The sequence below is a fragment of the Balaenoptera physalus genome (assembly GCF_965194825.1).
Source record: "Balaenoptera physalus genome assembly, chromosome: 4".
NCBI classification, from domain to species: domain Eukaryota; kingdom Metazoa; phylum Chordata; class Mammalia; order Artiodactyla; family Balaenopteridae; genus Balaenoptera; species Balaenoptera physalus.
This window is the reverse complement of record NC_138891.1, coordinates 65406054-65433614: the sequence shown is the minus strand read 5'-3', so window position 1 is coordinate 65433614 and position 27561 is coordinate 65406054. Positions and strand designations below refer to the sequence as shown.

Sequence of the window (27561 nt, the reverse complement as noted above, 5' to 3'; positions counted from 1 at the left end):
TTAGATGTTGTCTGTAAAAATGTTACTTTCAAATCAACCCCTTTATGTCAAAAGAGAGGCACTACATGAAGTATGTATAAACAAGGCAAGCCAACAGCCCTGCCAATTTGCCAGATGAACTCTATTGCTGATCCATAGACCCTTCCTAACAGCAACCCTTGGTTCTCATCTATTCTTGCTTTCTTACCTACTAACCAGTCTTTGAACCTTTGTAACCTGTCTGGGATTCTATGTGCCCCAAATGGATATACCCTTACATGTGGGAAGATTTAAAGATTTTGGCTGTCTTCCTTGGAGGTGACTCATCTAGAGTATGAGAGAGCTGATTTGCAACATTCACTAAATCTGGAGTGGACATAGTTTCCCTTCTATCCTAGTCCTTTTTACTAGAAAGGAAAGGTCCTGGTTCAGCCCATTAATAAACACAGAGTTAAAGTCTACCCGGGTGGAATCTACATCTGAAGGAAGACCAGAATCTGAAGCCTACTGTAATATTCATGAACAGGTTCATCAGAGTTTTGTGTGCAAGCCTGAATTTTGTTCCCATCAACAGACTTTGGAAAAGCCATAGCATGCCTGACGAAATTGCTTAGCAATTGCCTGAGTCTGATCATATGATAAGTTAGTGGGCTGGTCTCCCAGCTGTAATTCTAGAGATCTTTCAGGACTTTCCCAATTAGCAGTTTTCATCCAGTCCTGGGCCTGGCCTTCACCAACGAGCCTATGAACTAGCTGATACAGGCAGAGAAACTAGTTTCATAAGTTTGAATTAAATTCCTCAGCAAATCTGTGAGGCTCTTCAGTTATTTGGGGAAAACCTTTGACTATGGCTCACAGTTCAACTTTAGCCCAGGGAGTACAAGAAATTAAGAGTTTAGCCGCTGGATCCTCAGAAGGCTTAATTTTAAAGAGACAGGTTCTGACAAGTGCAGAGGAAAAGGGAGTGGGGAGAGTTTCAGAGAAAAGGGAAAGTTTGGTTGGAGAATTAGTATGAGCGATTTGAGGGTATAGGCATAGGCGTTGTAGAAGGGAAGGAAGAAGACAGTGCCAGAGGCAGAGCCTGAGACAAAGAAGCCAAAGAAGAAGAGTCTGAGGATTTGTGAGCCATTTTCTTTCTTTAATTGTTTGCTTGCCTCAGTTAATCTTAAAATCTTATTTTGCAGAGAGGCAATTTGAGATGCCTAATAATGTTGGGAAGCCTCCAAATGCCAGTTGAAATAAGCATTCTGCTCAGTTCTGGAACGTGAGCTATTGCAGTCCAATTTGGTTGCAAGGAAATTAAGTTTGTAGGTTTCAAAATTTGCCCATAATGGCCACTGATATTCTAAATTGCCTTTGGTCAAGTGGGTCCATTTAGTTAGAAATGCACTTGAGGAAGAACCTTGGTTTTCGAACATAAAACTGACCAGAGTTCCTGTAGGGGGGCACCCTCAAAATACTTAGATAACTGGGATCTCATTTCTCAGAGGCTTTTCCCTCTAGAGTAAGGAACAATTTTCAAACAGCTTAAAGCACAAACGGCACAATTTAAACAGCTTGCAAGCCAATCCCAGCCAGTCTTAAGGAGACAGTTTGGTCTTGGAGGAAACAGACCAAAGGCAGCCCCTTCCCAAAGGAACTGGGCCGAAGGCATTTTCAGCCAGCTTCGGTTGAAGCAGTCTGATTTTAAGATCAGACCAAAGTGCCAAACAAGTACTCACATAGAGAATAAGGCTTTAACCAGAAAGATGAAAGCTTTCAATAGATCCTGAATAAAGGAGAGTTTCAAACACAAGGGAGTGTGAGCTTGGATCCAGGAGAAATATGTACCTTCAAACTCTAGGGTCCATGAGAAAAGCAGTAAGCCACTCTGGGCTCAATTGTGGATACCACACCTATTTGCTCAACAGCCCCGGAACCATCGGGAGTCTTCTCTGGTCCCTGTTCGGGCCACCAAAATGTTGACCTGAAACAAATAGACTGCTAGATATTTCTCCAGCAAAGATGGGTTTATTCGGACCAACCGTGTCCGCAGCCACGGTGAGCTACAGGCTAGTCCCCAAACAGCAAGGGAAGGAGAACTCTTTTATAGAGAGGAAAAGGAAGTTGGGAGGGGTGTAGTAAACAAAAAGCCCGTGGTTTTCTATTGGCTGAGCCCTTGCTAGGAAAGAGGAGTCTTTTTTCTGTTGGGCTCTGCTATCCTCCCAGAGCCTGAGAGCTCCCCCATTCTGGTCTCCCAACTCTATTTGAGGTTTCTTTTATTAATTTTTTATAGTATGCGTCCCTCCTCCTAGCAGTTCCTGTATTTCTGGACCTGGAGCCGACTGAGAATGTAGCGTCATTTTCCATCAGCTCTCTGCAGAAATTCTTCAGCAGGAACATTTCTGATTTTTTTCAGAGTGGGGAGTACCACAGGGTCAGAAATCCACACATGAGCAGGTCAATGAATGTTTTACACTGTTTGACATTGGGGAAAGGTAACCTAAGATTTAAAAAATGCAATGTTTTACCAGAAATGCAAATTTCTTCAAAAACAGTTTAATCACATTTATTGCATAATAGTAATAATAACTGTCTTAGTTCAGGCTGCTAGAACAAATTACTATAAATTGTCTGTCTTAAACAACAGACATTTATTTTTACAGTTCTAGAGGTTGAGAAGTCCACGATTCAGCTGCTGGCAGATTCAGTGTCTGGTGAGGGCAGGCTTCCTGGTTTGCAGATGGCTGTCTTCTTGTTGTATCCTCACATGGTGGAGAGATCATCTCTCTCACATCTATCTTTATAAGGCACTAATCCCATTTATGAGGGTTGCACCCTCATGACCTTATTATCTCCTAAAGACTCTACTTCTGAATACCATCACACTAGGGCTTCAACCTATGAATTTGGTTGGGGGGTGGGTGGGTGCGGAATTAAGGGCCACAAACATTCAGTCCATAGCAATAACTAATATTTAAAGAGTGTTTGCTACACACCAGTACTTTGCTAAGTACTTTTAAAATACATCATGTTGTATAGTCTTCAGAGTATGAGGTAAGTAAGGGGACTGAGGCTCAGAGACGTTAAGATATTTCTCTGAGGTCACGTTGCTGATAATCAGCAGATCTGGGATTTGAATCCAGACAGTCTCACTGCAGAGTCAGCACTTGGATTCAGAACTGTAGACCTGGAGCTAATCATGATCACACTTGAGCAAACTGATAACACTGCAATTTCACAGACTGCTTTCTGGGAAATTGTGGAAGATATCAGTCAGGATATCCTTCTTTAACCTATATCTATATCACTGATGGGGCTCTCAGTTTCTACAGCAAGAGTTAAATAAAAGATAAAATATCTGTGCACTAAGTGGACCCAAGAATTGCCCATAGTTTGACCAGATAATCTGAAATTCCAGGATCATTTTGGGATTCATACACTATCACCAAAATTCCAGGGACAACATGCCCATGGCTAGTAGCCATGGATACTTCTCAGCTCAACCAGTTCCCCTTGAAAGTGAGCCACACTGATAAGGTCTGGGCCGGAAACTTCAGATACACCCTAAGGTTTGTGCTTCAAAGTCCATCAAAGAAATTATAAAACAAAACAAAGCAACTCATAGTGTGGTATTTTGTGACAGTTTTTAGTTTGCATCTCCTTCCTTGATCAAATTCTCTGCATGCACATACATTCTTGGATTAGCTGGGTTTTGAGTTCTTCCCTAGATTTTCAGGTTCAGTATATTCAAATGTCACATCTTTGTGTGTGTGGTTTCCCAAGTGTTCTGCATTGAGCGTGACTCATTTGGAGAGGGGTAAGTGTTGGAGCCCCCTGCACTAGAATGTGAGGCCCCCAATGCTAAGAATCGTATCTGAGCACCTTACATATCCTCAGCACCTTGCACAGTGCCTGGCAGCTGGGGGAAATGAATTCAGTGCTCATATTATGTCGAGTCCTGAGGAATACTAGAAGATGCAACTGACTTTAAGAGACTTTTCTTGTGCTCTTTGGTTTAAAAAACAATTAGCAGTCCTCTTTTCCCAGAACTGGGTTCTGAGAGGTTTCAGCAACTGTAGTCAGGAACCGGATCTTGACAACTCTTGACAACCCTCTCGGTTTTGAGTGTCCATGGCTTTGATCAGCATCCCTCATGTTCTCATGGAAGGTCACTGATGTGTAATCCACATTTTCCAGGCTCCCCCAGCAGGGAGGGGAATAAACCCCTTGACCAGAATGGTGTGACCTTTGGCTCAGGTCCCATCTCCAAAACTCCTGCTCCCAGAATCCTTCCCTTCCTGGATGGCAGGGGGGCAGGGTGGTGCTCACGGATTTGCAGATAGTCCCTTCATTCTTCTTGAGTTTCCCTGACCTCTTTCCTGCTGTTCTGACATTGTCTCTTGGTCACGGCTGCTGCTCTTATGTTCACCTCATGTGATCACCTGGGGCAAATTGTATTTTCCAAAAAGGGCCATAGCAATATTTGCAGGTCTACATGCTCTTTCAAAACCTTGAAGATTCTTTCATCAAAAGTTTGGGTCTTACTTCCTCTCCCCTGGAATATGGGTGAGCGTTTGTGGCTGCCTCCATGAATAGAATGTGATGGAAGGGACGCTGCACGACTTATGAGGCTAGGTCATAAAAAGAAATAAAGCTTTTCCCTTCTTCAGTCTTTTGGAACACATATTTTGGGAGCCCTGAGTCAACATGTAGGAAGTCCAGCTATGCTAAAGCTGCCATGCTACAGAGACCACGTGGGGATAGAGATTCTCAAGGAGCCTCATGGTTCCAGTCTCCAGCTGCTTGAGTCCTTCCAGGATCAACTGCCAGACATGTGAGTAGAGAGCCTTCAAAAGATTCCAGTCCCCAGGTTTTGAGCTGTCCCAGTGGACACCACATGGCACAAAGGAGCTGCCTTCATCAAGCCCAGACCACACCGCTGATTTGCAAGAAAAATAAATGTTGCTGTTTTAAGCCACTAAGTTTTGGGGTAATTTGATACATGGCAGTAGTAACTGGGACATCACTCTTAGGGCATCATAAGGCTGCTCACCTGGTTTCCCTTTTGTAGCAGCTGCTGAGCAGAATTTAGGGGAAGTTCCCTGCTCCCACCAGTGTCAAAATTCCTTTACCAAACCTCCAAACACATTTAACTCTTACAATCTGAAGACTTAGAGCATCTTATAATGGCCCTGACAGTATTAAATTTTTATTCAGCTGACTCTTTAGTTTGTTACGGTTACTTCCCCTCAAAATTCAGTGCAAGTCCTCTTGTAATTGTGTTGGGAGACATCAGTTCAAGTGACACCTTGACATGTTGCTGCCAAGTCATGCTTTGCCATCAGCGCTGTGGATGAAGCTGGTACATGCAACCCTCTCCCTCCAGGTTAAGTCGCTTCCCCCACCGTAAGCATTGTGCAGGAGTCAGAGCTTGTCTGGTCAGCTTTAAGGTGTCCTGCTTCTCTCCTTGGACTTTTTGGACCCACAAGCATATAAGAGCTGTGAAAACTGTTACTTACACACACACTAGGTGCTTGGCATTTTAAACTCTCTTCCTGAACGCTCACCACTAATAAAAGTATTGAATAGATCAGGACTGAGAACATAGCTCTTTTTTTTTTTTTTTTTTTTTAAATATATTTTTTTTAATTTTATAGCTACTTTTTATTTTTATTTATTTATTTTTATTTTTGGCTGTGCTGGGTCTTTCGGTTCGCGCGAGGGCTTTCTCTAGTTGCGGCAAGTGGGGGCCACTCTTCATCGCGGTGCGGGGACCGCTCTTCATCGCGGTGCGCGGGCCTTTCATTATCGCGGCCCCTCCCGTTGCGGGGCACAGGCTCCAGACGCGCAGGCTCAGTAGCTGTGGCTCACGGGCCCAGCCGCTCCGCGGCATGTGGCATCTTCCCAGACCAGGGCTCGAACCCGTGTCCCCTGCATTAGCAGGCAGATTCTCAACCACTGCGCCACCAGGGAAGCCCCATAGCTCTGTTTTGTGCCAGCAGAGACCACCTCCCTTCCAGGTTGGCGTTGATTCATTAATCAACAGCATGGTCAACCATAATTAGTGAGTTATGAATCCAACTATATGCCTCTATTTTGCCCCCAAAGATATAAAGATCTGAATCATCAAATGCCTTGCTGAAAACCTTGTCTATCAATTTTCTGCTGTCCCAGGTTAGTGACCTGTTAGAAGAGGCAGAGGCTTTAATTACCTGACTTGTTCTTAATCATCTGGTCTGGCTCCTCACAATGGTTTCCACAATTGATATTAGATCTAAGGAGCCATCTTTTATTTATTTTTATTTTTTGGCAGAATTATCTCTAAATCAAAATCCAGCCCATGTGGAAGCTACCTTCTCTACATTAGGATTAAGTGAGGCTAAGTGAAGAGGGCAGACACAGTCGAGGTGCATTATTTATTTGAGTTTGCATTGAAAATTATCATTCTTGTTGTTTTAATGAATAACTTGACTTTTAGTGGTAATAACTAGAAAATGACTTAAAAAAAAAACCTCTGGAGTCTCAGGGCTGATTTTAAAGCTAGCACAGCACTACTTTAGTACGGTAGTATAAACATCATGCATTGCAGAGGGGAGGAACTAGAAAAAAAATAAACTTTACAAACCTTAGTTAAGCAAAATAGTGATACTAATTTGCTCCTTTTTGCCTATCTGTCCCCAAGCCAGCAATTCCAGTTGTGACTGTCCAATTATTCAATGACCCTGTGAAAGGGGTACTATTATTATTACCATTTTGCAGATGGAGAAGTTAAGGCACAACTTGTAAGTGGTAGAACTGGAATTTGATTCTAAGGAGTTTGATTCTAGAGTATATACATTTAAATAACTATGGTATACAGAGTGAAGTAAGTCAGAAAGAAAAAAACAAATACCATATGCTAACACATATATAGGGAATCTAAAAAAATAAAAGGTTCTGAAGAACCTAGGGGCAGGACAGGAATAAAGACGCAGACATAGAGAATGGACTTGAGGACATGGGGAGGGGGAAGGGTAAGCTGGGACAAAGTGAGAGAGTAGCACTGACATATATACACTACCAAATGCAAAACAGATAGCTAGTGGGAATAGAGTAAAATCTTCCTTCCATTTCTAAGAACAACCAATGCAACTTTTCCAATTGGTTTTGTTTCCATATCCTGTTCCCTTTTCCAAAAACAGTGATTTCTGAGCACTAACACCCATCTAGGATTCAGGAATCTGGCAACATAACCAATAGTGAATGCAGCTGAGGACCAGAAATTAAACATAAATAAATGTGTAGCCAAAATATGTTAGAAATCACAAAAGCTCAAATTAAAATATATCACCTTCATTATTTCCATTTTGCAGGTGACAAAACTGAGGTTCAGGGAGGTTAACTGGCTTGCCCAGTGTCACAGAACTGAATCCCATCCCAGGCCAACCACCCTTTCTGCTTCATTACATATCTCATTGGAGTGACATTTTTCCTTGCAGGGGTGAAGACACTATTATTTGTTCTCTCACCATAACTACCTAGAATACTTCTTCCACACCATTTACTTTCTCTAAGTAGAAATCATGAATTCATGGTAGTTGAGAGCACATTCTCTGAAGCAGACTGCTTGGCTTCAAATGCCAGACCCACACTAGTAAGCTGTGAGATGTAACTCATTTCCTCATCTGCAGACTGAGGACAACACTCCCTCTTCCATACAAACAACCTCATCCATATAAAGCACTTGAACAGAAACTGGCACATAGTAAGGACTCAATAAATACTTGTTACTCAATGAGTAAGAGAGCAAGTTTTCAGTTCTTCACTTGAAAACTGTAACACATAGAAATCTTTGGCTTGAAGGGAACATATATTGACCACTACAACCTCCCAAGCCCATTTCCGGTAGGGAGCTTGCTGCCTTGGGGACCACCACTCCATTTTTGGGCAGCATTAACTTCTGGGAAGGCAGTTGTACCTTAGTGCAAAAAGCTTGGGCTTTAAAGCCTGGTTTTACGATCTTCCTGTCATCTCCACCACACCATCCTGTTACTATGCTTTATTACAAGAAAATCTATGGAACTTTGATACAAGTCTTTCCACATTATAATGTGCTTCAGAGAAAGCACTTAAAGTAAACTGAAGCCCACAAAGAGTCAATGGTAAAAGAATATTCTTTTTTAACTCATTCATTCATGGCCATCTGGACCATGGATAAACAGTAGTGACAAAGCCCCGTGAACATTCTTATTTGTAGCAAAAGCATTATATCTGGGGTCTTTCTAGCTAAGAATAGTAACTCTAGTTTGGTATGTGACCAACTCTTGCAAAAATCTTGGAAAACATCAGCAAGTGCAAAAAATGATCAAGAGCTCTCCTGGGCTAAGATATAGAAGAGAAATGATAATTATTCCTAAGAAATTTTTAACTACAGCAACTCAGTACATAATGAATATTAAATGTACAAAAGTTCATGGAACACACATATGTATTTATATGCTGCATTTGTTTTCTAAGATAGATTTTCAGCATTTCAAATAAGCCTCTGAATTTTGTTCTTTTTCTTCACAAGTGAACACACAGTTGGATCACTCAAGTCCAAATAGTGTCTGGGAGCTTCCCTGGTGGTGCAGTGGTTAAGAATCCGCCTGCCAACGCAGGGGACACGGGTTCAAGCCCTGGTCCAGGAAGATCCCACATGCCATGGAGCAACTAAGCCCATGTGCCACAACTACTGAGCCCACGTGCCACAACTGAGCCTGTGTGCCACAACTACTGAAGCGCGCGTGCCTAGAGCCCATGCGCCACAACAAGAGAAGCCACCACTATGAGAAGCCCATGCACCGCAACAAAGAGTAGCCCCCGCTCGCCACAACTAGAGAAAGAGCCCACGCACAGCAACGAAGACCCAACACAGCCAAAAATAAAAACAAATAAATAAATTAAAAAAATATAGTGTCTGATTGAGGTTAAAAGGTGTGCTTGTTCTTTTTTTTTTTTTTAATTTATTTTTGGCTACATTGGGTCTTCGTTGCTGTGCACAGGCTTTTCTCTAGTTGCGGCGAGCGGGGGCTACTCTTCATTGCGATGCACGGGCTTCTCGTTGTGGTGGCTTCTCTTGTGGCAGAGCATGGGCTCTAGGCGTGCGGGCTTCAGTAGTTGTGGCACACGGGCTCAGTAGTTGTGGCTCGTGTGCTCTAGAGCACAGGCTCAGTAGTTGCGGCCCAAGGGCTTAGTTGCTCCATTGCATGTGGGATCTTCCCAGACCAGGGCTCGAACCCATGTACCCTGCATTGGCAGGAGGATTCTTAACCACTGTGTCACCAGGGAAGTCCCAGTGTGCTTGTTCTTAACTGTTCTAAATGGATGAAATTTCCTCCCCACCACCTTTCCCCTAATTTTTATAAAACAGGGCAAAATAAATGAAAAGGCAATAGCAGCATTGGCTGCTGTATAGCCAAAGGTGGGAATGTTGCTGGAACCATACTGATGGCTAGAAGGCAGCTCCACACACACTCTGAAACAGCAGTTGTTCAACAACACGGAAACATTCACTAGCTAAAGTAACAAAAAGAGTGTAATTTGACTGTATAATGTAGAAAAGGGAAGGTTACAAAGTCAAATATATTGAAGTCACATACCACCTGAATTAGGTGCCACTTGGAGAAGCAAATGTAATTTGCAACTCTATTACTTCAAATTCATTTTCTAGGGCCAACAATAATCTTAGTTCCTAACACAAGCCGAAGACTTTTCAAACATGAGGTCAACTGAGATTGGATACATGAAAAGTGCTTTCTAAAGTTTCCATGTCAGATTTGATTATTCCCAAATTAAATGAGAGGGAATATACTTTCTCAAGGACAACTAGGTGGTTGTGTGACCTTGTTTCATCTCCTCCGATCTCTAATATTCTTCAGGCTCCTTTCTAGAAAGTGCCATGTGTGTTTAATTGGGTAGGGGACTGGACCTTCATCACTCTTCCACAGGCTTGTGGCATTCATCTTGCTCGATGGGAGGAAAACCCAACTAGCTCACAGGCCCCAAGGAGGGAAACGAGGCTGATCCAGGAAAAATGACCAAAATGGAGATGGAAGAGACAACAGGGTAACTACACCAACAAGAAACAGGAGTCAAGAAAAAATTAACAACAAAATTGTATTTAAAAACAGACTTCTCCAGTTGGCATTTCGAATGAAATAGCTAACAATTAACTCCAACCCTTTATATTGTGTCTTTTGCTCCTGGAGTCCTCTTGCAGCTTTAATTCTTGAAACTCAGGCAGCAGCACCAGACATAAATCCCCAAAGGGAGAGGTATTATTAAACCTTTTGCTGGTCATTCTTTTCTCAACACAAATGGACAAATTCTTAAGCCCTCTGATTCATTTCATGACGATCATTAGAAGAAAAAAAAATTAAACCAAACTTGCATATTGAAAATGAAAACAAAAAAACACACAAAAAGAACCCCCCTGCAGATAATAAATATCGCTGATTCACTTATTTTAAAACAAAGTCCAATTTTATTCACTCTTAATATCCTTGCAGTCCATTGTATACCTTCTGCACTGATCCTTGTTTCAGCAGCTGTTTGATACCTGAGGAAAGAATGAACAAATGACTCCATTAACAAAAAAGTGACCTCCCCAGAGGTTGAAGAGCACGTTTCATGGGGAGGCTCACAAAAGGCCTCATGACAACCATGGATCTGAATTAAACAAGTAACTACCAATGTCTAACTTTATCGCATGTGGACACCCATACACGCATGTCCAAGGTGACCCCTTGTCTTTGTGTCTCAGGTATACATACCACACATACATCCCACAAAATCCGATAAGAGGCAATCGAAATGGGCAGAAAGCTCTTTGGCTGTCTTCCATTCCTTCTTCTTTGTCCTCTTTCCAGTTTTGACCTCTCTCACCTTTTCCTTTTTACTTACGACCCACTGACTGGGCCCTCTTCTCCATCAGTCATTGCAGACTTCACCCTTAAGCCTCTAATCCTTCTAATGCAGACCTCATCTTTCCTTGAACAGTAAACATTATACCCTCACCTTCTCTTGCTTCCTCTGATAACTGTTCTTTTGGAAAATCCACATCGAAAGTGATTATCAAAGAGCCCTTGATGTTGTTGTTGTCAAAGTTGGGGAGCCCTTCCCCTTTCTTCCATAGCTTGGCTCCCGGTCTGGTGATCTTATCCCGGGAAATATGTACCTGGAAAGCAAAAGGGGATGGACTGGAGCAGGACTGGTACTCTCGAAGCACAACACACAGCTTCCAGTGAGTACTGGTGCCCAGAGCTCATGCCACGGCTCAGAGCAGCAGGACGAAGGGGCAGGGGAAACATCATTAGGACAGTGCGAGCCAAAGGAAGAGATGGTTTTCGAAAAGAAAAAGAAAAACGAAACACGTAAAAAAGTAAGGCTTTTGCCAACGGAGACTGTAAAGACGAGGCCGCCAAAGGCTGTGCAACCACCTCCGAGTAGCTGAGGGGTCCGTGGCGTTGTTACTGCTACACGTTCAGCAGCAGAGTGAGGAAAGATGACACAACAAAGCGTGAGCACTTAGTCCCCGTGGCTCCAAATGGCTGAAGTGGCTGAAGTAACCTCAACAGCAGCCACGTGAGGGCTTTAAAAGGACAGGAAGCGGGAGAACTGGTTTGCTTACCTTGTGACCATCCAAGTGAGCAATATCCATATCGAAGCCCACCAGCGACTCCACGAGGGAGACTGTCACGTTTGTGTATAAGTCATCTCCTCGCCTTTCAAATATTGGGTGCCTAGAACAGAACAAGGTAAAGATCATTAACTTCCAAAGTCTTTCTCTGGGAAGAGTTCAAAAAGTTTTTAGAAAAATCATGGAAAAGGATGAATGCCACTCTTTCAAGAAATAGGCATTTATTAGACACTCCTTCGTGTGTAGCATTAATCAAGACTGTAAAGTAGCCTAAGATTTATTAAATCCTAATCTTAAGGAGCTTACAATCAGCAGAAGTCAAAGCATGTAATTAAAATACAAGCAACTAGATTATGGAAAAGAGAGAAGGACAACTTCTGGCTGTGGGACTTGGGGAGAAGGGCATCAGGGGCGGGTCCTGGGGGACTTCTAGAGCTGGGCTTGTAAGGCCCGATCAGCTCTGAAGCTGCAAATAAGGTGGGCGCAGGGGAGGGTGGGGATAGGGCAAGAGGGAATTCTGGCAAAGATAAGGACTTGAGAAGGTACCAGGTTTATTCAGGGAACAGCACATGTGCTAGTTTCTCTGGGAAGTGATGCGAAAGACAAGGTAGGTGAGGAACGTTGGGGAAAGATCACCGAGATTAAAGAGTGCTATGAGGGAAAAGAGTCCTTGGCACTGGGGGCCCATTTCTCCATATTTGGGTGGGAACCTCGTTTCAATGAATCCTTAGAAGCAGAGGTATCACTGGTTTCCAAAGTGGTAACAAGAGACGAGTGATAAACAAGAAAGCCTGAGTCCCAGGTAAAACTCTTATGTAAGTAGAACTGCATGTTGAAGAGAAGCCAACCAGAGAAGCTGCCCACCAGCTGCAGATTATGTCACAGAAGCTCCTTTCTATGGAAAAGTCTCCCATTCTTGTATGGGGCCGTATTTCCTCAGTTAAAATCTCTGGTCTCCTTGTCTGCCTCTCTTTCACAGCTCCTTACTCATAATATTGATGCTTTCCTCCCAACATCTTTTGGACTTGGAAGTCCTGAGTAAATAAATAAATGGACTCAATCCTAGGCTCCAACCCCAAATTTTCAGTATGGCTGTACAGTTACACATTTAGGGTATTAAGGGCATGAAACAGAGGAAAAAGTCTGGAAGTGCCCTGGTGGCTACCCTTATTTCTCTACCCTGACTCCTCTGAAAAGCAAGGGCTAAAGAGAAGGCCTCTAAACTGAGATTACTTACTTGACAACTTTGATTCGGAACCGTAAGTCTCCTGGCTCTCCATCCACGTGAGGCTCACCTTGTCAGAAGAGAAGAGATTACAGCACACTGTAAGCCACGCAAGTCAAACGCTGCAAATCTATTTAGCAGTTGAGAGAATTTTCTAAAGCCACTACCTTAGGCTTTGACTGTCAAGCCTATCTGTGAGAGCAGCGTGTCTACCTGGTTATATCAAGTCTCAGATTATTAGTGAGGGTCACCTGGGCCTCAGACACAGCAATAAATAACTTGACCTATTTCCTAAACAAAGAATGATTCACTGGTCTCCCGAATCTGATGTTTTAAAGCTATTTTTCTTCTAGAGATTTAAATTTAACCCCAAAGTGAGGTCTGAGAGCATCTTATTAATGCCAACTAGAGTTACATATCTTCTTTCATTGCTGAGTTAAAATTAATCCATTAAGTTCTGAACATTTAAACTTTGACCTAACTTAGGCTACTTGACAGTAACTTTTGGCCATGACAGTCAAAGGATAAACAGTAATACTACTGCTTAAGTGGACCAACCAGGATGCTTAAGGATGGTCATAAAAAGACTTTCTGTGTCCTAAAACTGACTGAAGTGTGTTGGAAATGATATATGCATTTACTAAGTGGCCACAAGGTATGGGGTGAGGTGGGGGTGGGAGGTGTTCATGAGCAGGCAGAGAGCGGAAAGTTACAGTAATAAAACATCAATATCAATATTTCACCTTCTCCAATAAAGGGGTACTCCATGCCATCTCTCACCCCAGGTTCAATTTCGACCTCCAGTGTTCGTTCTTCATTCACTAGTCTGAGACAAAGAGCATTTAAAAGAAAAAAAAAAAAAAAATATATATATATATATATATAAACCAAACCCCAGATACAGATAATAAAGTTTTATCTACTCAGTCAGACCTTTTTCTTGGAAGACTATCCTGTATCCCTAAATGACAAAACCACCTGATATCCATTTACACCTTCCACCTGCCAAAAGCCAGGGCAAAGCTACACATAACCATGCAACTGCTGACTCCAAAAAAGCCTGCAGGAGACTGATTGCCTTGAAGTGAGTGATCAGTAACAGAGAAAACCACTCGCACTTACATAAATGCGCACAGCATCATGTTTACCAGAAAATCTAACAGGAGAGTTTATCCTATTTGATTTTTTTCACTGATCCCACAAATAACTGAGCTAGTTTTAATATATACAATTGAAGGTTCAACTAAATAGTTGTATTTATAAGATAATCAGCAAATAGTACTTCTCTAATCTGAAATGTTAGCTGTACACATAAGATTGCTCTAAATATTCCAAGTAGGAAAAAGGAAACATTCCAAGTAGGAAAACGGAAAAATATCAACATTTTTGTTAAGTATATTCAGAAATAAAGGGCACTGCTTATTAGTTCATAAACATAAAAGGAGATATTCTGAATAGATACTTTTGGAAAAAAATTAAACTGTACATTTCTTTGCTCTATCCTCTGGTAGAACATGAGGGAGAGAGAGAAGGATCGGGGAGAGGGAGGGAAAAAAATCTAGGTATGGACCACTGGCATTTTATTAGACACATGAGATAATTAAAGTGTCCCTTGGCAGAGCAAAGAAGGTGCTTGCACTCACCTGACATTCGGGCACTCGTCGCAGACCACCTCCTGGGTCATCTGGAAGCGCCCGGGGCCCAGCTGGGTAGTCCGCATCTCCTGCCTGCAGTTGCACTTCCGTTTGCCAGGGGCCTGCCTTGCCACGGGTTTGTTTCTAACCACCTAGCAAGTACACACACAGGATCAGCTTCTCCCTTGTGTCCCACAGCCTTTGGTTGCCTCACCAGATCGGGGCTCTGCGCACCTGCCGGGGTTGGCACTTCCCCTTCTCTCCCAAGCCATCCCTCAGGGAGACCCACAGCTGAGAGAAGTCTTGGAGGAGTTACAAGTCAGCTCCCACATAGGAGCGGAGCAAATGGATCTTTAACTGACTCCAATTCTAAAGCTGGAGAAGAGAGAGGAGGGTAACAAAGAAGAGAACTGAAAGATAGTGTGTATGGGATCACCTTTTCTAAGTCATGACGAAATACTACTGAGTTAAAGTAGTCCACAGAATTACTATCTCTTGAGAAGTCTGAGCTGTGTAAAGCATAAGCCCTGAAGAACCACCACAGCCTTCAAAAGCTGGCATGTGGCTCCCACCCCAGGATTAGCCATGATTAACCTCATGAAAACACTTCTTTGTTTCAGGCAACTCAATCTGGCAGTGTTTTCCAGTGCTGTCTCGATTCAGATACTCTAACCCGTAAGAAAAGACACAACGATCATCTCCTTGTAGCTGATTGCAATCAAACATTCTGATCCCTCTAAATCACTGGAAACTAAAATATATGAAGAAATGTACTCTTGATTTTGCCTGTTTAATTAGTCAAACACCTACTAATCACAGGGCACGTGCTCATGCAGTGAGATGACATGAATGCTTGGAGAAAAATCCCTCGAAGCCTACGAACATATGAAAGCCCAGGTCAATGGAATAAATAACAATAACAATAATTAGAGCCAACACTTTATAGCACTTAGTATGTGCCAAGCAAGGCCCTAATCACATATATTTATGAATTCATTTAATCCTCACAGCAGCTTTATGAGGTAGATGCTGCTATTATCTCCATTTTACAGAGGAAAGAATGAAAGCACAGAAAGACTCAGTAATATGACCAAGGTCACATCACCAATGTATGGTAGAGCCAGGATTCTAAACCAGGCAGTCTAGCTCCAAACTCTGTGCTTTTAACCACTATGCTCTCTCAAGGTAGTTTTTTCTTAAAAAGAACTTACCATGGGGGCATTTAAATAGCAAGGTCATATACATCCTTTACAATAATTAGATTAAAAAGGAATTTGTTTAGGAGCATGCTAACTGCAAAGAGTGATGTACATTATATATTAGCAATGATGACAGACAACAGGTCTGCAAGGGAACATGGGAAATTAATCTTTTTACCTGGATATATGTACAAGACTTCCTAAAGGCACAGCTTGGAATTGAAAAAAACTGGAGGTAAGGGCTTCCCTGGTGGCGCAGTGGTTGAGAATCTGCCTGCTAATGCAGGGGACACGGGTTCGAGCCCTGGTCTGGGAAGATCCCACATGTCGCGGAGCAACTGGGCCCGTGAGCCAAAACTACTGAGCCTGCGCGCCTGGAGCCTGTGCTCCGCGCAACAAGCGAGGCTGCGATAGTGAAGAGGCCCGCGCACCGCGATGAAGAGTGGCCCCCGCTTGCCGCAACTAGAGAAAGCCTTCGCACAGAAACGAAGACCCAACACAGTCAAAAATAAATATAAAAATAAATAAATAAGTAAAAGATTACTATTAAAAAAAAAAAAAAAACTGGAGGTAACCTACATGCCTATTGACGCAACGTGGTCACAATGAATTTCTATTCAGCAGAATTATAGCTATAAGCAACAACATGGATGAATCCTGACAATATTAAGAGTGAGTAAAAAAGGCCAGTCTCAGAAGATAACGTATAGTATGATATCATTTTTACAAAGTCAAAAACAGTGAAAGTAAATAATATATTATTCAGGTATTCCTATATATGTAATAAAACAAACAAACACGAGTGGTAAGGGAACAATAAAGACAAAACTCAGGATATTAGACAGTTACCTGGGAAAGGAGGCAAGGGAATGGAATAGGGAAGTAGCATGTAGGTAGATATAAGTCCTGGTATTGTTTTTTTTAGTTCTTGGGCTGAGTGATGAGTTCATGAAATAATAACAGCATATCATGAACCAAGGATTATGATTAATTCAATTCTATACACCTCCCCACCCCCTAAAAGACAGAGAAGGTATGCAGAAACCTCTTGTTTTTAGTCATAAGAACACATTCTGGGAGTCAATATGAATAGCTGTATAGTTTGGACTTACTTCTACAAAATTTCCTGCATATACTTCTTCCAAAGTGACTTCTAGATCTACAATAATATCACTTCCTCTTGGAATATTTCTGTCTTGCTGACGAGGGGTTCCTCCAAACATGAAACCAAAATCTCCAAAGAAACTGTTGGTAAGTGTAAAATCATCAGGAAAAGAAATCAGAGTTCACCTCTTACAATTTCAGTTTTCTTCACATTGATAAAATATTGTGTCCCACCAGTGAGCAAAACTGACAGACATTTTAATACACTGGAGTCATACATCATACACAATTTTTAATTTATATAATGTCAACTATATTGCCCCTACCACAAAAAAATTTACTTTTTAATATTGTCCAGACACACAGTACAGTGTATACAGTAGGCCAATGAATTCTTAATCAATGAAAAAATAATCTCTCTGACAAATAATAATATAATAATTATAAATAATTAATTATAAATTATATATTTATACTTATATAATTATAAATAATTAAAACAATAATAATACTGACAAATATCAGGATATAATGGAGATATTGAGAAAGGGTATAGTATATATAAATCTATGTATTGCCGAACCTAATGGTACTTTTGGACATTTGTAGTGTTCACCTTTACACACTTTTTTAGAAACTAACTTTGGTGAAACAAGCTACTGCTTTGTATAAAAATCTTGGATACATAATTAAACTAAAAAAGCATCAGCCTTAGTAAAACTCTGGATCTTACAGAAAAGGAAGTTCTGGTCTCATAAGACCAAAATTAATTTGTGTTAAGTAACAGAAGCGTCACTTTGAGATTACTATAAACAGTGACCTTTAGTTGTATAGGAATTCTATTCTTGATGTTAAGTTTTGGTTATTAAGAAGCCTCAGATGTTAGCATAGTGATGACAAACATACAACAACCCCCACCCCTCCAAAAAACAAAAACAAAACCCAATCTTGGTGAATGGATTCCCTGAATCTTAAATAAAAGCAGAGAGGGAGGATTTTGGTGGGGAAGGAGCAAGGGCAGAGCCTTTTTTCTTTCTGGCATCCCTGGGTATCACGTCTAACTGCTAAGGGGTTCAAACAGGACACTCCTCTGGTAGGCTAAAGCAGCCAAATCAATCCTGGGGAAGAGAAAGATTTCCTAATAATATTACTCACACATCATCGTAAGTCCTGAAAATCTACTGTCACCCCCAAACACTAAATGAGGGAAGCTGTTGTAGCAACAGTGATTCTTACTTCTTTTGGGGAACGGTTCACAAATCTGAAGACATCTGAGAATCTGAAGAAAATTCTCTTTGAGAATCTGAAGAATCCGAAGAGAATCTGAAGAAAGCAATGCATCCTCTCCCCATAGAAATGCATATTCAAACATCTTTTTATTTATAACTTGACTTGAAACCCCAGATCAAGATCTCCTATTTATGCATCATCAGGACATATGAAAATTCAAATGCTCAACAAAGAGGGGCTCAGAGAGCGGGAAGGAAAGATGTTTATTATTCCAGCCACTCAGCACTCCCAGAAAGCTGGGCCCAGCAAGGGATGAAGAGCCTCTAACCCAACTCCTTCCAACAATGCTGATTATCATAATCATCCCTCCCTTGTGGATAGGAGGAAGAGTCAGCTTTGGGGATGAGAGTAGGAATTTCTCTCTCCGCTTACAAGAATCACTTTGCTCATTAAGTGGTTTGCAGATTCTAAGACAGCAAGGAGATAAAATGAACTGGTTTCCAACATATATCCCCCCCAACACAGTCAGGGTTGATTTAATTGATATGGTTGGCTAGATGGACATCCCTTTTAGTGCTGCCTGTCTTTTCTGGAGCTTTGTGAAAATAGAGGAGTATATTCCCACAGAAAGGATGATGAATGACCTCTTGGTCAAGGATCAGTTGAGTTGTACTCTTCATCGAAAGTTTCCGAACAAGGGAGCAAGGATAATTCTTTAATAATCACTAAGTGATCCATTCTCAGACACTAATACCCTGCAGATAGATAAATTACTTACTGTGAAAAAATGTCTCCATGGGAGCTCTGATGCCCATCTTTTAATCCTTCTTCACCATAAGTATCATATTGTTTCCGTTTCTCACTATCTGACAGAACCTGGGGTCAAAAGCCAGTGGAAGAAAAGATTATGAGTTGGTAATATTCAGGTAAGGTGAATTCACATTTATGTTTTTGTTTTTTTAAACTCTGATACTGTTTGTAAAATTTTGGTGGAATTCAGTTTTCATTATGTATGGTATTAAGGCATGTTTATAAAGTTATTTTCTTTATCAGACTAAATTCTTTGATCAGTGTTCATTTTGTAACTTTCCACAATGCTCAATTCATGTTTTTAATTTAAATTTATCAAAACTCACCTAGCCACATAAATATCCTGCTGGAGATTAGCGACATGGCTATGAATGTGAGGGCAGTAACAGGAAAGAGGTGAGATGAATTCCTCAGGTTTACTTCCCATGCAGTTTGACTCCAGTGTTTAGGCTGTTAACCACTATGCTATATTCTCTCTCTAAACTATAAACTAGGACTTGACTATGACAGATTGTCATTAGTCACAGAAGCAGTAAATTACGACAGCCGTCAAGTTTGCTCAGCCCTACATGTCTATACCATAACCCCTGCACCCCACCACCACACACACATTAAGAGACTGGCAAGTCAAGGGAATCCAAGGACAGGTCTCCAGAAAGCTCTACACTGCAATATTTTCATATTCCCTTTTCATTCTTTTGATACATGTAGAAATCCATCTGTGGAAGAATGCTGTCTGCCACATACAGCTCATAACCTCCTGAGTTTGAACTGCAAAGAGTGAAAAGGGACACTGCTCTATGAAGGATGCTCAAGCTCAATTTCACAACTTGAAAAGACTTTCTGAAGTTTTAATGGTTTTAGAAAACTACATACTCAGTCATAGGTATATGCTTTCTCATTGGGACCATTCCATATATAGAACTAAAGACTGTAAAACAAAATAAGCTTCGATGTTCTTCAAAATTTGCCCTCCAAATAAAAGCTTCCCATTTACTTAGAGCATTCTGAAATATATGCACACATATAACTTTGAAAATTGAATAACTTTATGTTATTTGATATTCTTAAATGTCTATTTAGATAGCAGACTGAAGGAGAAAGTTATTTCAAACCCATACTTGTGTTGGCTCAGGAAAAGTGAGGTTGGAAGTAGATGGGGCTTGTTGACTCAGCAAAAGAAAGGGAAGATCTGATTGGCATATGTAAATAGGACACACTTTTGGCTCAGGGCCTGAATGATGTGTAAGGTGCCACAGCAAAAATCTACTAACATTTAAGATACATTTAGAAGGATAAAAAGAAATTCAGTATACAAGAGAGTGAGCATTCTTAAAAGCAAAGACAAATGGGTTAGTCTAGAAGTGACCAGAGTACTCAACTAAAGCCACTGTGATAGACCAGGTGAGAAAAAAATATTTTGGTAAATATCCTAAAAAAATAGCCACTTTGGGGAAGTAGAAATGGGCAGAGTTAACTTTAAAAAACAGAACAAAACAAAACTCATTATTATGTGATCTGGATTTCCAATATTTTCACTTTCAAGTCTACTTCTCTGTCCCTGTCTTGGCAAAGAAATGAACCCCACATTTGGGTCCATAAGAAACACCATTTCAAAACCCCAAAACAAAGACTATTTTTTTAAGTCAGCTTCTTTTTGGACATAGGAGGCTTCTGTAATAACTACCCCCAAATTACCCTTAAAGTTACCTATTACCATTCACTTACTCCTCACTTTTCTTCTGTCTAAGGAATGCAACTTTATTCCATAGTCTTGGAAACTTTTATTATTAAAAGAAAAAAAGGAGTTTCTTAGTTGATTGGCCAACCAACCAGAGTCTCAACTAATTAAAATGCCAGTAGTAATCCCAGCTCAGTAGAGAAGACAGATTTGTATTCACAAAAGACTCTTCAACTTTACTGGGATTCTGATTTGTGAACACTAATTTATCTAAGGACCAAAGGCAGGCAATCAAGTGAATGATACAAAGAAAAAAGAAAATTTGAACTAATGACCAGAAAGGTTCTTAAGAGTTAAACTGCAATGCCATGAATGATCAATGTATAGCCTTGCCTAGGTCATAGCTAAAGAACATGGTAGAGTCTTTAAAGAGCATGGTAAATTCTTAGCAACAGTTTCCCCAGAAAATATTTTTGGTTATTGGGTTCCTAGCAAGCAAGGGGAATACTCATGGCAAACACAGTGCGAAATATGGAATCCATATTATCAACAAGAAAGAAAATGTTACATACAGTAATTTAGTTGGGTCCACCAACCCTCTCAAGTTTATTTGTGGGCCCGAGGTTAGGAATTTCGGTCCTACAGGTGTTGAGAGAAGAAAGGGAAACCCCATTAGTTCTAGGTTTCACCTGGGTATAAGTCACTATTTTGGTTCATTCACTTCTTTAACCTAGGAGGCCTTGGGATCCCTTCCTTCTGGGTTTTTTCCACTAAAATATTTTTCAGATTTGTTTTCAGTCTTCTCACTATACAGGGATTTAATTTGAATTCAGAAGTTGTAGCTCTCTGACTTTTGGAGTCAAATTATTTTTTCTGTGCCCTTTTAGAAAATGTGAATAAATGGTGACTAGAATTGATAACACTGTATTGTATAACTGAAATTTGCTAAGAAAGCAGAGCTTAAATGGTCTCACCAAAACAATAAATATATGAGGTGATGGATTAACTAGATGGGCGAAATCCTTTCACAATGTATATGTGTACCAAGTAATCACAATATATACTTTAAATATCTTACAATTTTATTTGTCAATTATATCTCAATAAAGCTGAAAAGAAAAAGTATAACCACAGGTCTCTTATTGTATTTCTAGGGGAAAGGTGAATTGCAACACACACAAAACAGCTAACTCCTAAATTAACACACATGAAAGATTATCAGTAACTTATTTGTAAAATTTTTTCACCATAGTGTTGAAAGGTTCTGTGTATAATGGTTTTTCAAATAGTAAAAAGATTATTAAGCATTCAGTAAATGTTCCTCTGTGTTGTTAAAAATGAAAAAAAATAAAATAAAAGGTTAAGTAACAGCTGAGAAAAAATAAGAATATGCCCAGCTCTACTATATCTCATGGTGTCCTAATGAAGATTAAATGAGATGATACACATGAAAGTATTTTGACCTCTAGATTACAGGTTGCAAATTCAAACTATAGCTGTGTTTTCTTTGATCTGCACATAAAAGAAAATTTTAAATTGAATTAGTTATCAACATTTTACAACCAGGAGAATTTACCAAAAAATCAGGATTTCCACTCCTCTTGAAAAATTAAATGATCTGGCCACACTGTGTGCAAACACAGTGTTTGCATCTGTATATGGCAAAAACTGGCTGGTGTTGAATAACAGCTGTTCCCTTGAAATGGGGCAAGAAGTCTTCAGCTTGTCACAGTCCTCTTCAATCCCTACTGATTCCTAACATGGAGGTAGAATATCCACTCTCCTGTTTTATCTTATACCTGCCCTGCATGTTATCTGCCTGGTCCACATGGGCACATGTGGATTTGCAATCCTCATTTAGATTTTATTTCTGTTTCCGGCTCCAACTCCAAAACGGACTGATTGATCATCAACCTACTTATTAACCTACCGATCCTATTTTCTTTCATTCATCTTTTTCAACATTACTCTCCTTAATAAGACAAATACTGATATGAAAAGGGCAGGAAGTAGCACCTACTAACATTAATGTACAATATAGCATCAAGTGCTACGTTTATCTATTGTCAATTTTTTTTAAAAAGTGACCTGAAAAATGGGAGTGTTACTCAGCGTTCCATGGTTTTTTGTGTATCTGTAGGTTTTATCCATACGTTATCCTTTTTCCTGACTCACCTCATAAGCAGCACCCAGATCCTGGAATTTCTCCTGCGCTCGAGGATCGTCAGGATTCCGGTCAGGATGCAGCTGCAGGGCTAGTTTCCTGTAGGCCTTTTTAATATCCTTTATAGAGGCACTGCGAGGCACCCCTAAGATCTTATAGAAATCTCGCCTGAGGGTGGGGGAGAGGGAGAAGATACTTCATTAAAGAGTTAATACATTACATTTTTTAAAGTGAAATTTTTTTCCTTTACATTTAGGTTTGTGTCTGAGCAAAGAGGTAGGAAAATGAAGGTACCCACGTGACACACGAAAAAGAATGACTACAAAGAGAACACACCAGAATTTGTAATGAGTCTCATATTGAAGTAATCACAATGAGAGGCTAGGTACTTTTTGAACAATACTAGAATTATTCAAAATATCTCTGGCATTCTTCTCTTAGAACTACCTTTAGTCAAGAATATCATTTTCTTATTTTATGGTCACACATCATTTTCAACCAAGAACTGTATAATCAAATTGACTCTCTTTTTTCTCCCCTATTACTGACTTCAAATGACTTTTGACTGCTTCCAAAGGTCAAATAATCTCAAAGGATGAATTTCTTTGTTCAAAAAGATTATGTCAGAGATGTTCTTTACTCAAAAAGATTATGTCACAGAAATGTTCTAACAGTAGCACTCTTGGGATGTTAAAGATGAAGTGACTGAGGTTAACTTCAGAGGTTAACACAGGTTAAGTCAAAGCCCAAATAAGAAGCTTGAAGAGAGAGTAACACCCATTTGAATGTATGAGTTGTGAAGTTTTTTGCTGAGAGAGAAAATTTCAATTTTGCAGTCATTACTAGTAGTTATACTAGTTTGTCTAGGTCAAGTCTTAATTAGAGACAGCTGCTGGAACCCATATGCAGGCACCTATAAGTCTCAGCAGCTGCATATATGTACATGGCATGAGCTAGGAGATAAAGTGGAGATCCACTGACCTCCTTGCCAGGAACTATGTTGGTACCAAATTAATTGTAAAGGGAATCTTTGCAGGAAGGGCCAATGGGAAGACAGAATAAGACTCACAAACTTTCAGGGCAGGGACCATAGCCAGCCCATAGAAGACACCAATAAATATTCGTTGAATGAAATGAATAAGTAAGCATGCTCACAAAAGTCTATTCCTTTTGCCAGAGTCACTTTAGCCAGCAGAAATTATTCTGAAAATGCATTCTCTCAACCAAAGGGACGGGAAAGTTTTTCACAGGGAGATGATGTAGTAATGATGGTAATTTTAAAATGCAGCGGGGAAAAATGCATTGGGGTATCAAGATCCACGTAATATATGACAGAACTTTTTTAAAAAATGTATTTCATAAGCTCTTAGTCACACTTCAGGAAAATCATTTAATCATTTTATGTATAAATTTAAAAAATTATCACTGACAAGGGGTTCCATGAGTATTATTTAGGTGCTTTATCGCCACACCCCAAAAATCTGCAAAAACTTGACATCTCTTGAGACAAGAACTAAATAAATCAAAAGGTTCACTAATGTTAATGACAAAAGAGCTAGCTATATAAAAAATGAGGCTTAGAACATACTTAATATAAAAATGGTTAAGTAACAGCTGAGAAAAATACAGGGAAAAGATGGCTGGCATAACTCAGCATCAACATGACGGTTCCCAAGAGGATCCTTTATGAAAAACTGAAGTTTATAGCTACAGTACTAACAGTATTTATCCTGACATCTTTTTTAAACAACTTAAGGTACCCATTGCTTTAAGTGCAAAAAGTACTAACAAAAACATGTTAAAAAACCCAATAGAGCATTACCTAGGAGAAGTTAATTTTTATTTTAGAAATTTAATATGTTTCACAAGAAAAAAAAACCCAACAAAGTTGAAGCATATATGCACAGGGAAAAAACTTTTAAGAGAATAACAAGTACTTAAAGTTTAAAGCTCTGCTAGGTAGTGCTTTCTCCATTCAGAGCAACCTATAAATTTGTCAAAAGCTAAGAATTTACTATTCCCCACATTCTAAAATATGAGCCTGGCATATCATACCCTGTGGTCAGCAGGCCTATACGATAGTGGCTCTTATTAAAGGCCAGAGAATCTCAAGAGTTCAGGTAGTCCTACTTCCTTCAAACAGGTGGCACATTATCATCCTCATATCACAGATGAGAAGTGAAATGTTCCTTCAAGGTCACATAATTCGTAAGTGGGGTGGGTGGGGGTGGGTGGGCTAGAATCCCAGGCTACTACCTATTGGTGTAGTAGTGGAAATGTTTTTTCCCCCGCTCATAATACCATTCAGCTTCCTAAGAATGCTCCATGGAGAGACAGTGAGGCATGATGACAACTCAGGCTCAGTATCTCAAGAAGCTGAGAAGTACAAGGGCTCTCCCAAGGGTCTGCCTTGCTCCCTCGATCCAACTTCCTTCAGCCCCAGCATGGCTTCCCTAACCTGTCCTCCCCACTTCCTCACTTGGCCTGGCATCATAACCCACCCACTTTAATGTCAGCCCAATGGCTTGTTGCAGGCTCAACATTGCATCGTCCTCTTCTGCAGCTCAGCAGCCCCCTCACCCCACGTTGCTTTTGGCACTGCATCCAACCCTCACTTCTCTAGGCAAATCTAGCTCTAGGGCTTCTGGGTCTAAGCCCCTCTCAGCCGTGTCACCCACTGCTCTCCTCTCCACCCCACAAGCCTGGCCCACGCTACCCATTCCTCCGCTCCACCGCCTCACCACAGCAACGCCCCTCTCCACTCCCCCAGTCTGAATGCCCCCTCCTCCCTCAAGCCTCCTCCCCAGCCAAGACTGACTTAAGGGCCCCGTGCCCGCGGATGCCAGTTCCTTACCCGGCGATCACGGCCCCGATGAGGTACAGCAGCAACAGGCAGAACGTGCCCAGGTTCTGCGGGGCCATGGTCTCTCTGTGCGGGCCCCTGACCCCCGCACTCTTCACAGCCTCCGCCGCCGCCGCGTCGGCTCGCCAGCCCACCCGGCCCTGAGACGCCGCCTCACGCCGGAGTCTCCGACTTAGTCAGGAGCGACAGCTAGCTCGCCCCCTCCTCTAGCAGTCCACTTCCCGGGAGTCCCGAGTCCCGGCAAGAGAAGCACCCAGAGGGCCAGAGCCAATCGCTGCTCGGGACATCACACGCGGCCGGCGCCTCACAGCCAATCAGCGCAGTACACTTCACCTCCGAGGCGGTGAGGCCGGCCAGTTAGGCTTCGGAACTACAGCCGCAGCTCCCGGCCAATTAGAAGGGGAAACGTCAGAGAATCGTGCCGCCGCAGGAATCTGCTCAGCCCCGGCACCTGCGAGTCACAGGAAATTACGTAAAGATTGGTGGTGGGGAAAGGGTTCCAAGAGCCGGCATCGCGGTACACAAAGTTTCCCTCCGCCCGCCTCCTTAGACTCTCCACCAATCACGGGACTCCTCCTCCAGCACTGACCAATTGCGGGAGGGAGGTTTTATCTTGGTTACGAGTCTCGGAATTTCATTCATATAGAGCTAGGTGCTGTACGCCGGGGAGGAAGGACGCGGGCGAAATGGGCGGGGACAATGACTCCACGCCAACGGTACGGCTGATGCACAGCTTAGATCATATTTTATCTTCTAACAAACCCAGGAGAAAATTGTCTCGGTTTCGCAAAGAAGAGGCCTGATGAGGAGTGGCCCTGGAAGCAGACTTAGGTTCGGATTCAGCTTCCACCACTTCCTAGCGGTGAGAACATGCTCCCTCACCGCTCCCAGTCTGAGACTAAGCTGCTTTATCTACAAACCTGAGGCAAAGCATTTACTGGTAGTGTTGTGAAATTTTAGTAGGAGAAAATCTGTAAACCGTCTAGCACAGCGTCTGGCACATAGTAGGCACGCAAAGAATAATAAATATTACAGTTAAGAAGAGAGCGGATCCTCCCCCCCCCCCCAATTTTTGCTCATTTCAGTAATTGAACCACCTAGTTGTTCACTACAAAACTTTAGGTGTCTTCCTTGATTCTCTCCTGTATCCCCTATCCAAATCTTTACCTTTAAACCGTATCTTGAATCTGTCCACTATTCTACATCTCCACTACCTCTCCGGGCTAAGTCACATCATCTCCCACCTGGCAAGGGCTTCCTAACTGGTCTCCCTGCCTCCACTCGTAATATCTTAGTATCTTTTTTTCACCCCGTCCCTTCCCCCTGCCATGATTTTTTACAAACATGTCAGATCATATAATTTGTCTGCTTAAAAGCCTCGAATGGCTTTTCACTGCACTTTTAATAAGATCCCAAGTCTTTATACTAGCTGATAGAAACATTATTTCTCAATAAAGCTGGGGAAAAAGAACAAAAATCTTATATGATCTGTACCCTCACCTAGTATACTCCTTACCGCGTTCCAATAAAAGTGGTTTCTTTTCTCTTTTTTGAATACGCCAAGCTCATTCCCGCCTAGGGTGTTTGTTCTAGCTGTTCTCTGCCTGAAACGCTCTTTCCTCAGATCCTAACATGGGTGACTCCTTTTTAAACTCAGATAACAGCTTAAATTCACCACCTCATAGAAGACTTCCCTGACCAACCAATCAAAATTAGGCCCTACTGAGTCTCTATTCTTACAGTGTGCTATTTTATTATTTCCATCCCTGCCCCCCATACTCACACACACTGGAATGCCACTTTCATGAAAGCATGAATCTGGACTGTTTTGTTCACAGCTGTCTAGAACAGCAACTTAGAACAGAGCTTGTGACAGAGACAAAGTCGCTTCGACTGTGATCTTCGTGTGCTGGCTTCTTATTCTTCAGGCCTCAGCTCAGATTCAGCACTCACCCCTTCCCCAAATTTCATAGCACTTACTAACATCTGAAATTATTCTATTTTATTTTCCTAATGTATTATCTAGTCTCC

At 41.4% G+C, this 27561-nt stretch overlaps 1 protein-coding gene across 1 annotated transcript; it reads right to left on the bottom strand.

Annotated features, from left to right (window-relative positions):
* Positions 1-10079: 10079 nt before the first annotated feature.
* On the bottom strand, positions 10080-25955 carry DNAJB11 (DnaJ heat shock protein family (Hsp40) member B11). Its single transcript, XM_082461545.1, has 10 exons — positions 25522-25955; positions 22679-22835; positions 18791-18888; positions 16791-16923; positions 14489-14631; positions 13589-13671; positions 12858-12915; positions 11612-11723; positions 10999-11158; positions 10080-10540 (listed from the first exon to the last, which is right to left on the bottom strand). Exons 1-10 carry the CDS (start codon positions 25587-25589, stop codon positions 10476-10478), a joined length of 1077 nt encoding a protein of 358 aa, XP_082317671.1. The 5' UTR covers positions 25590-25955; the 3' UTR covers positions 10080-10475.
* Positions 25956-27561: the final 1606 nt, after the last annotated feature.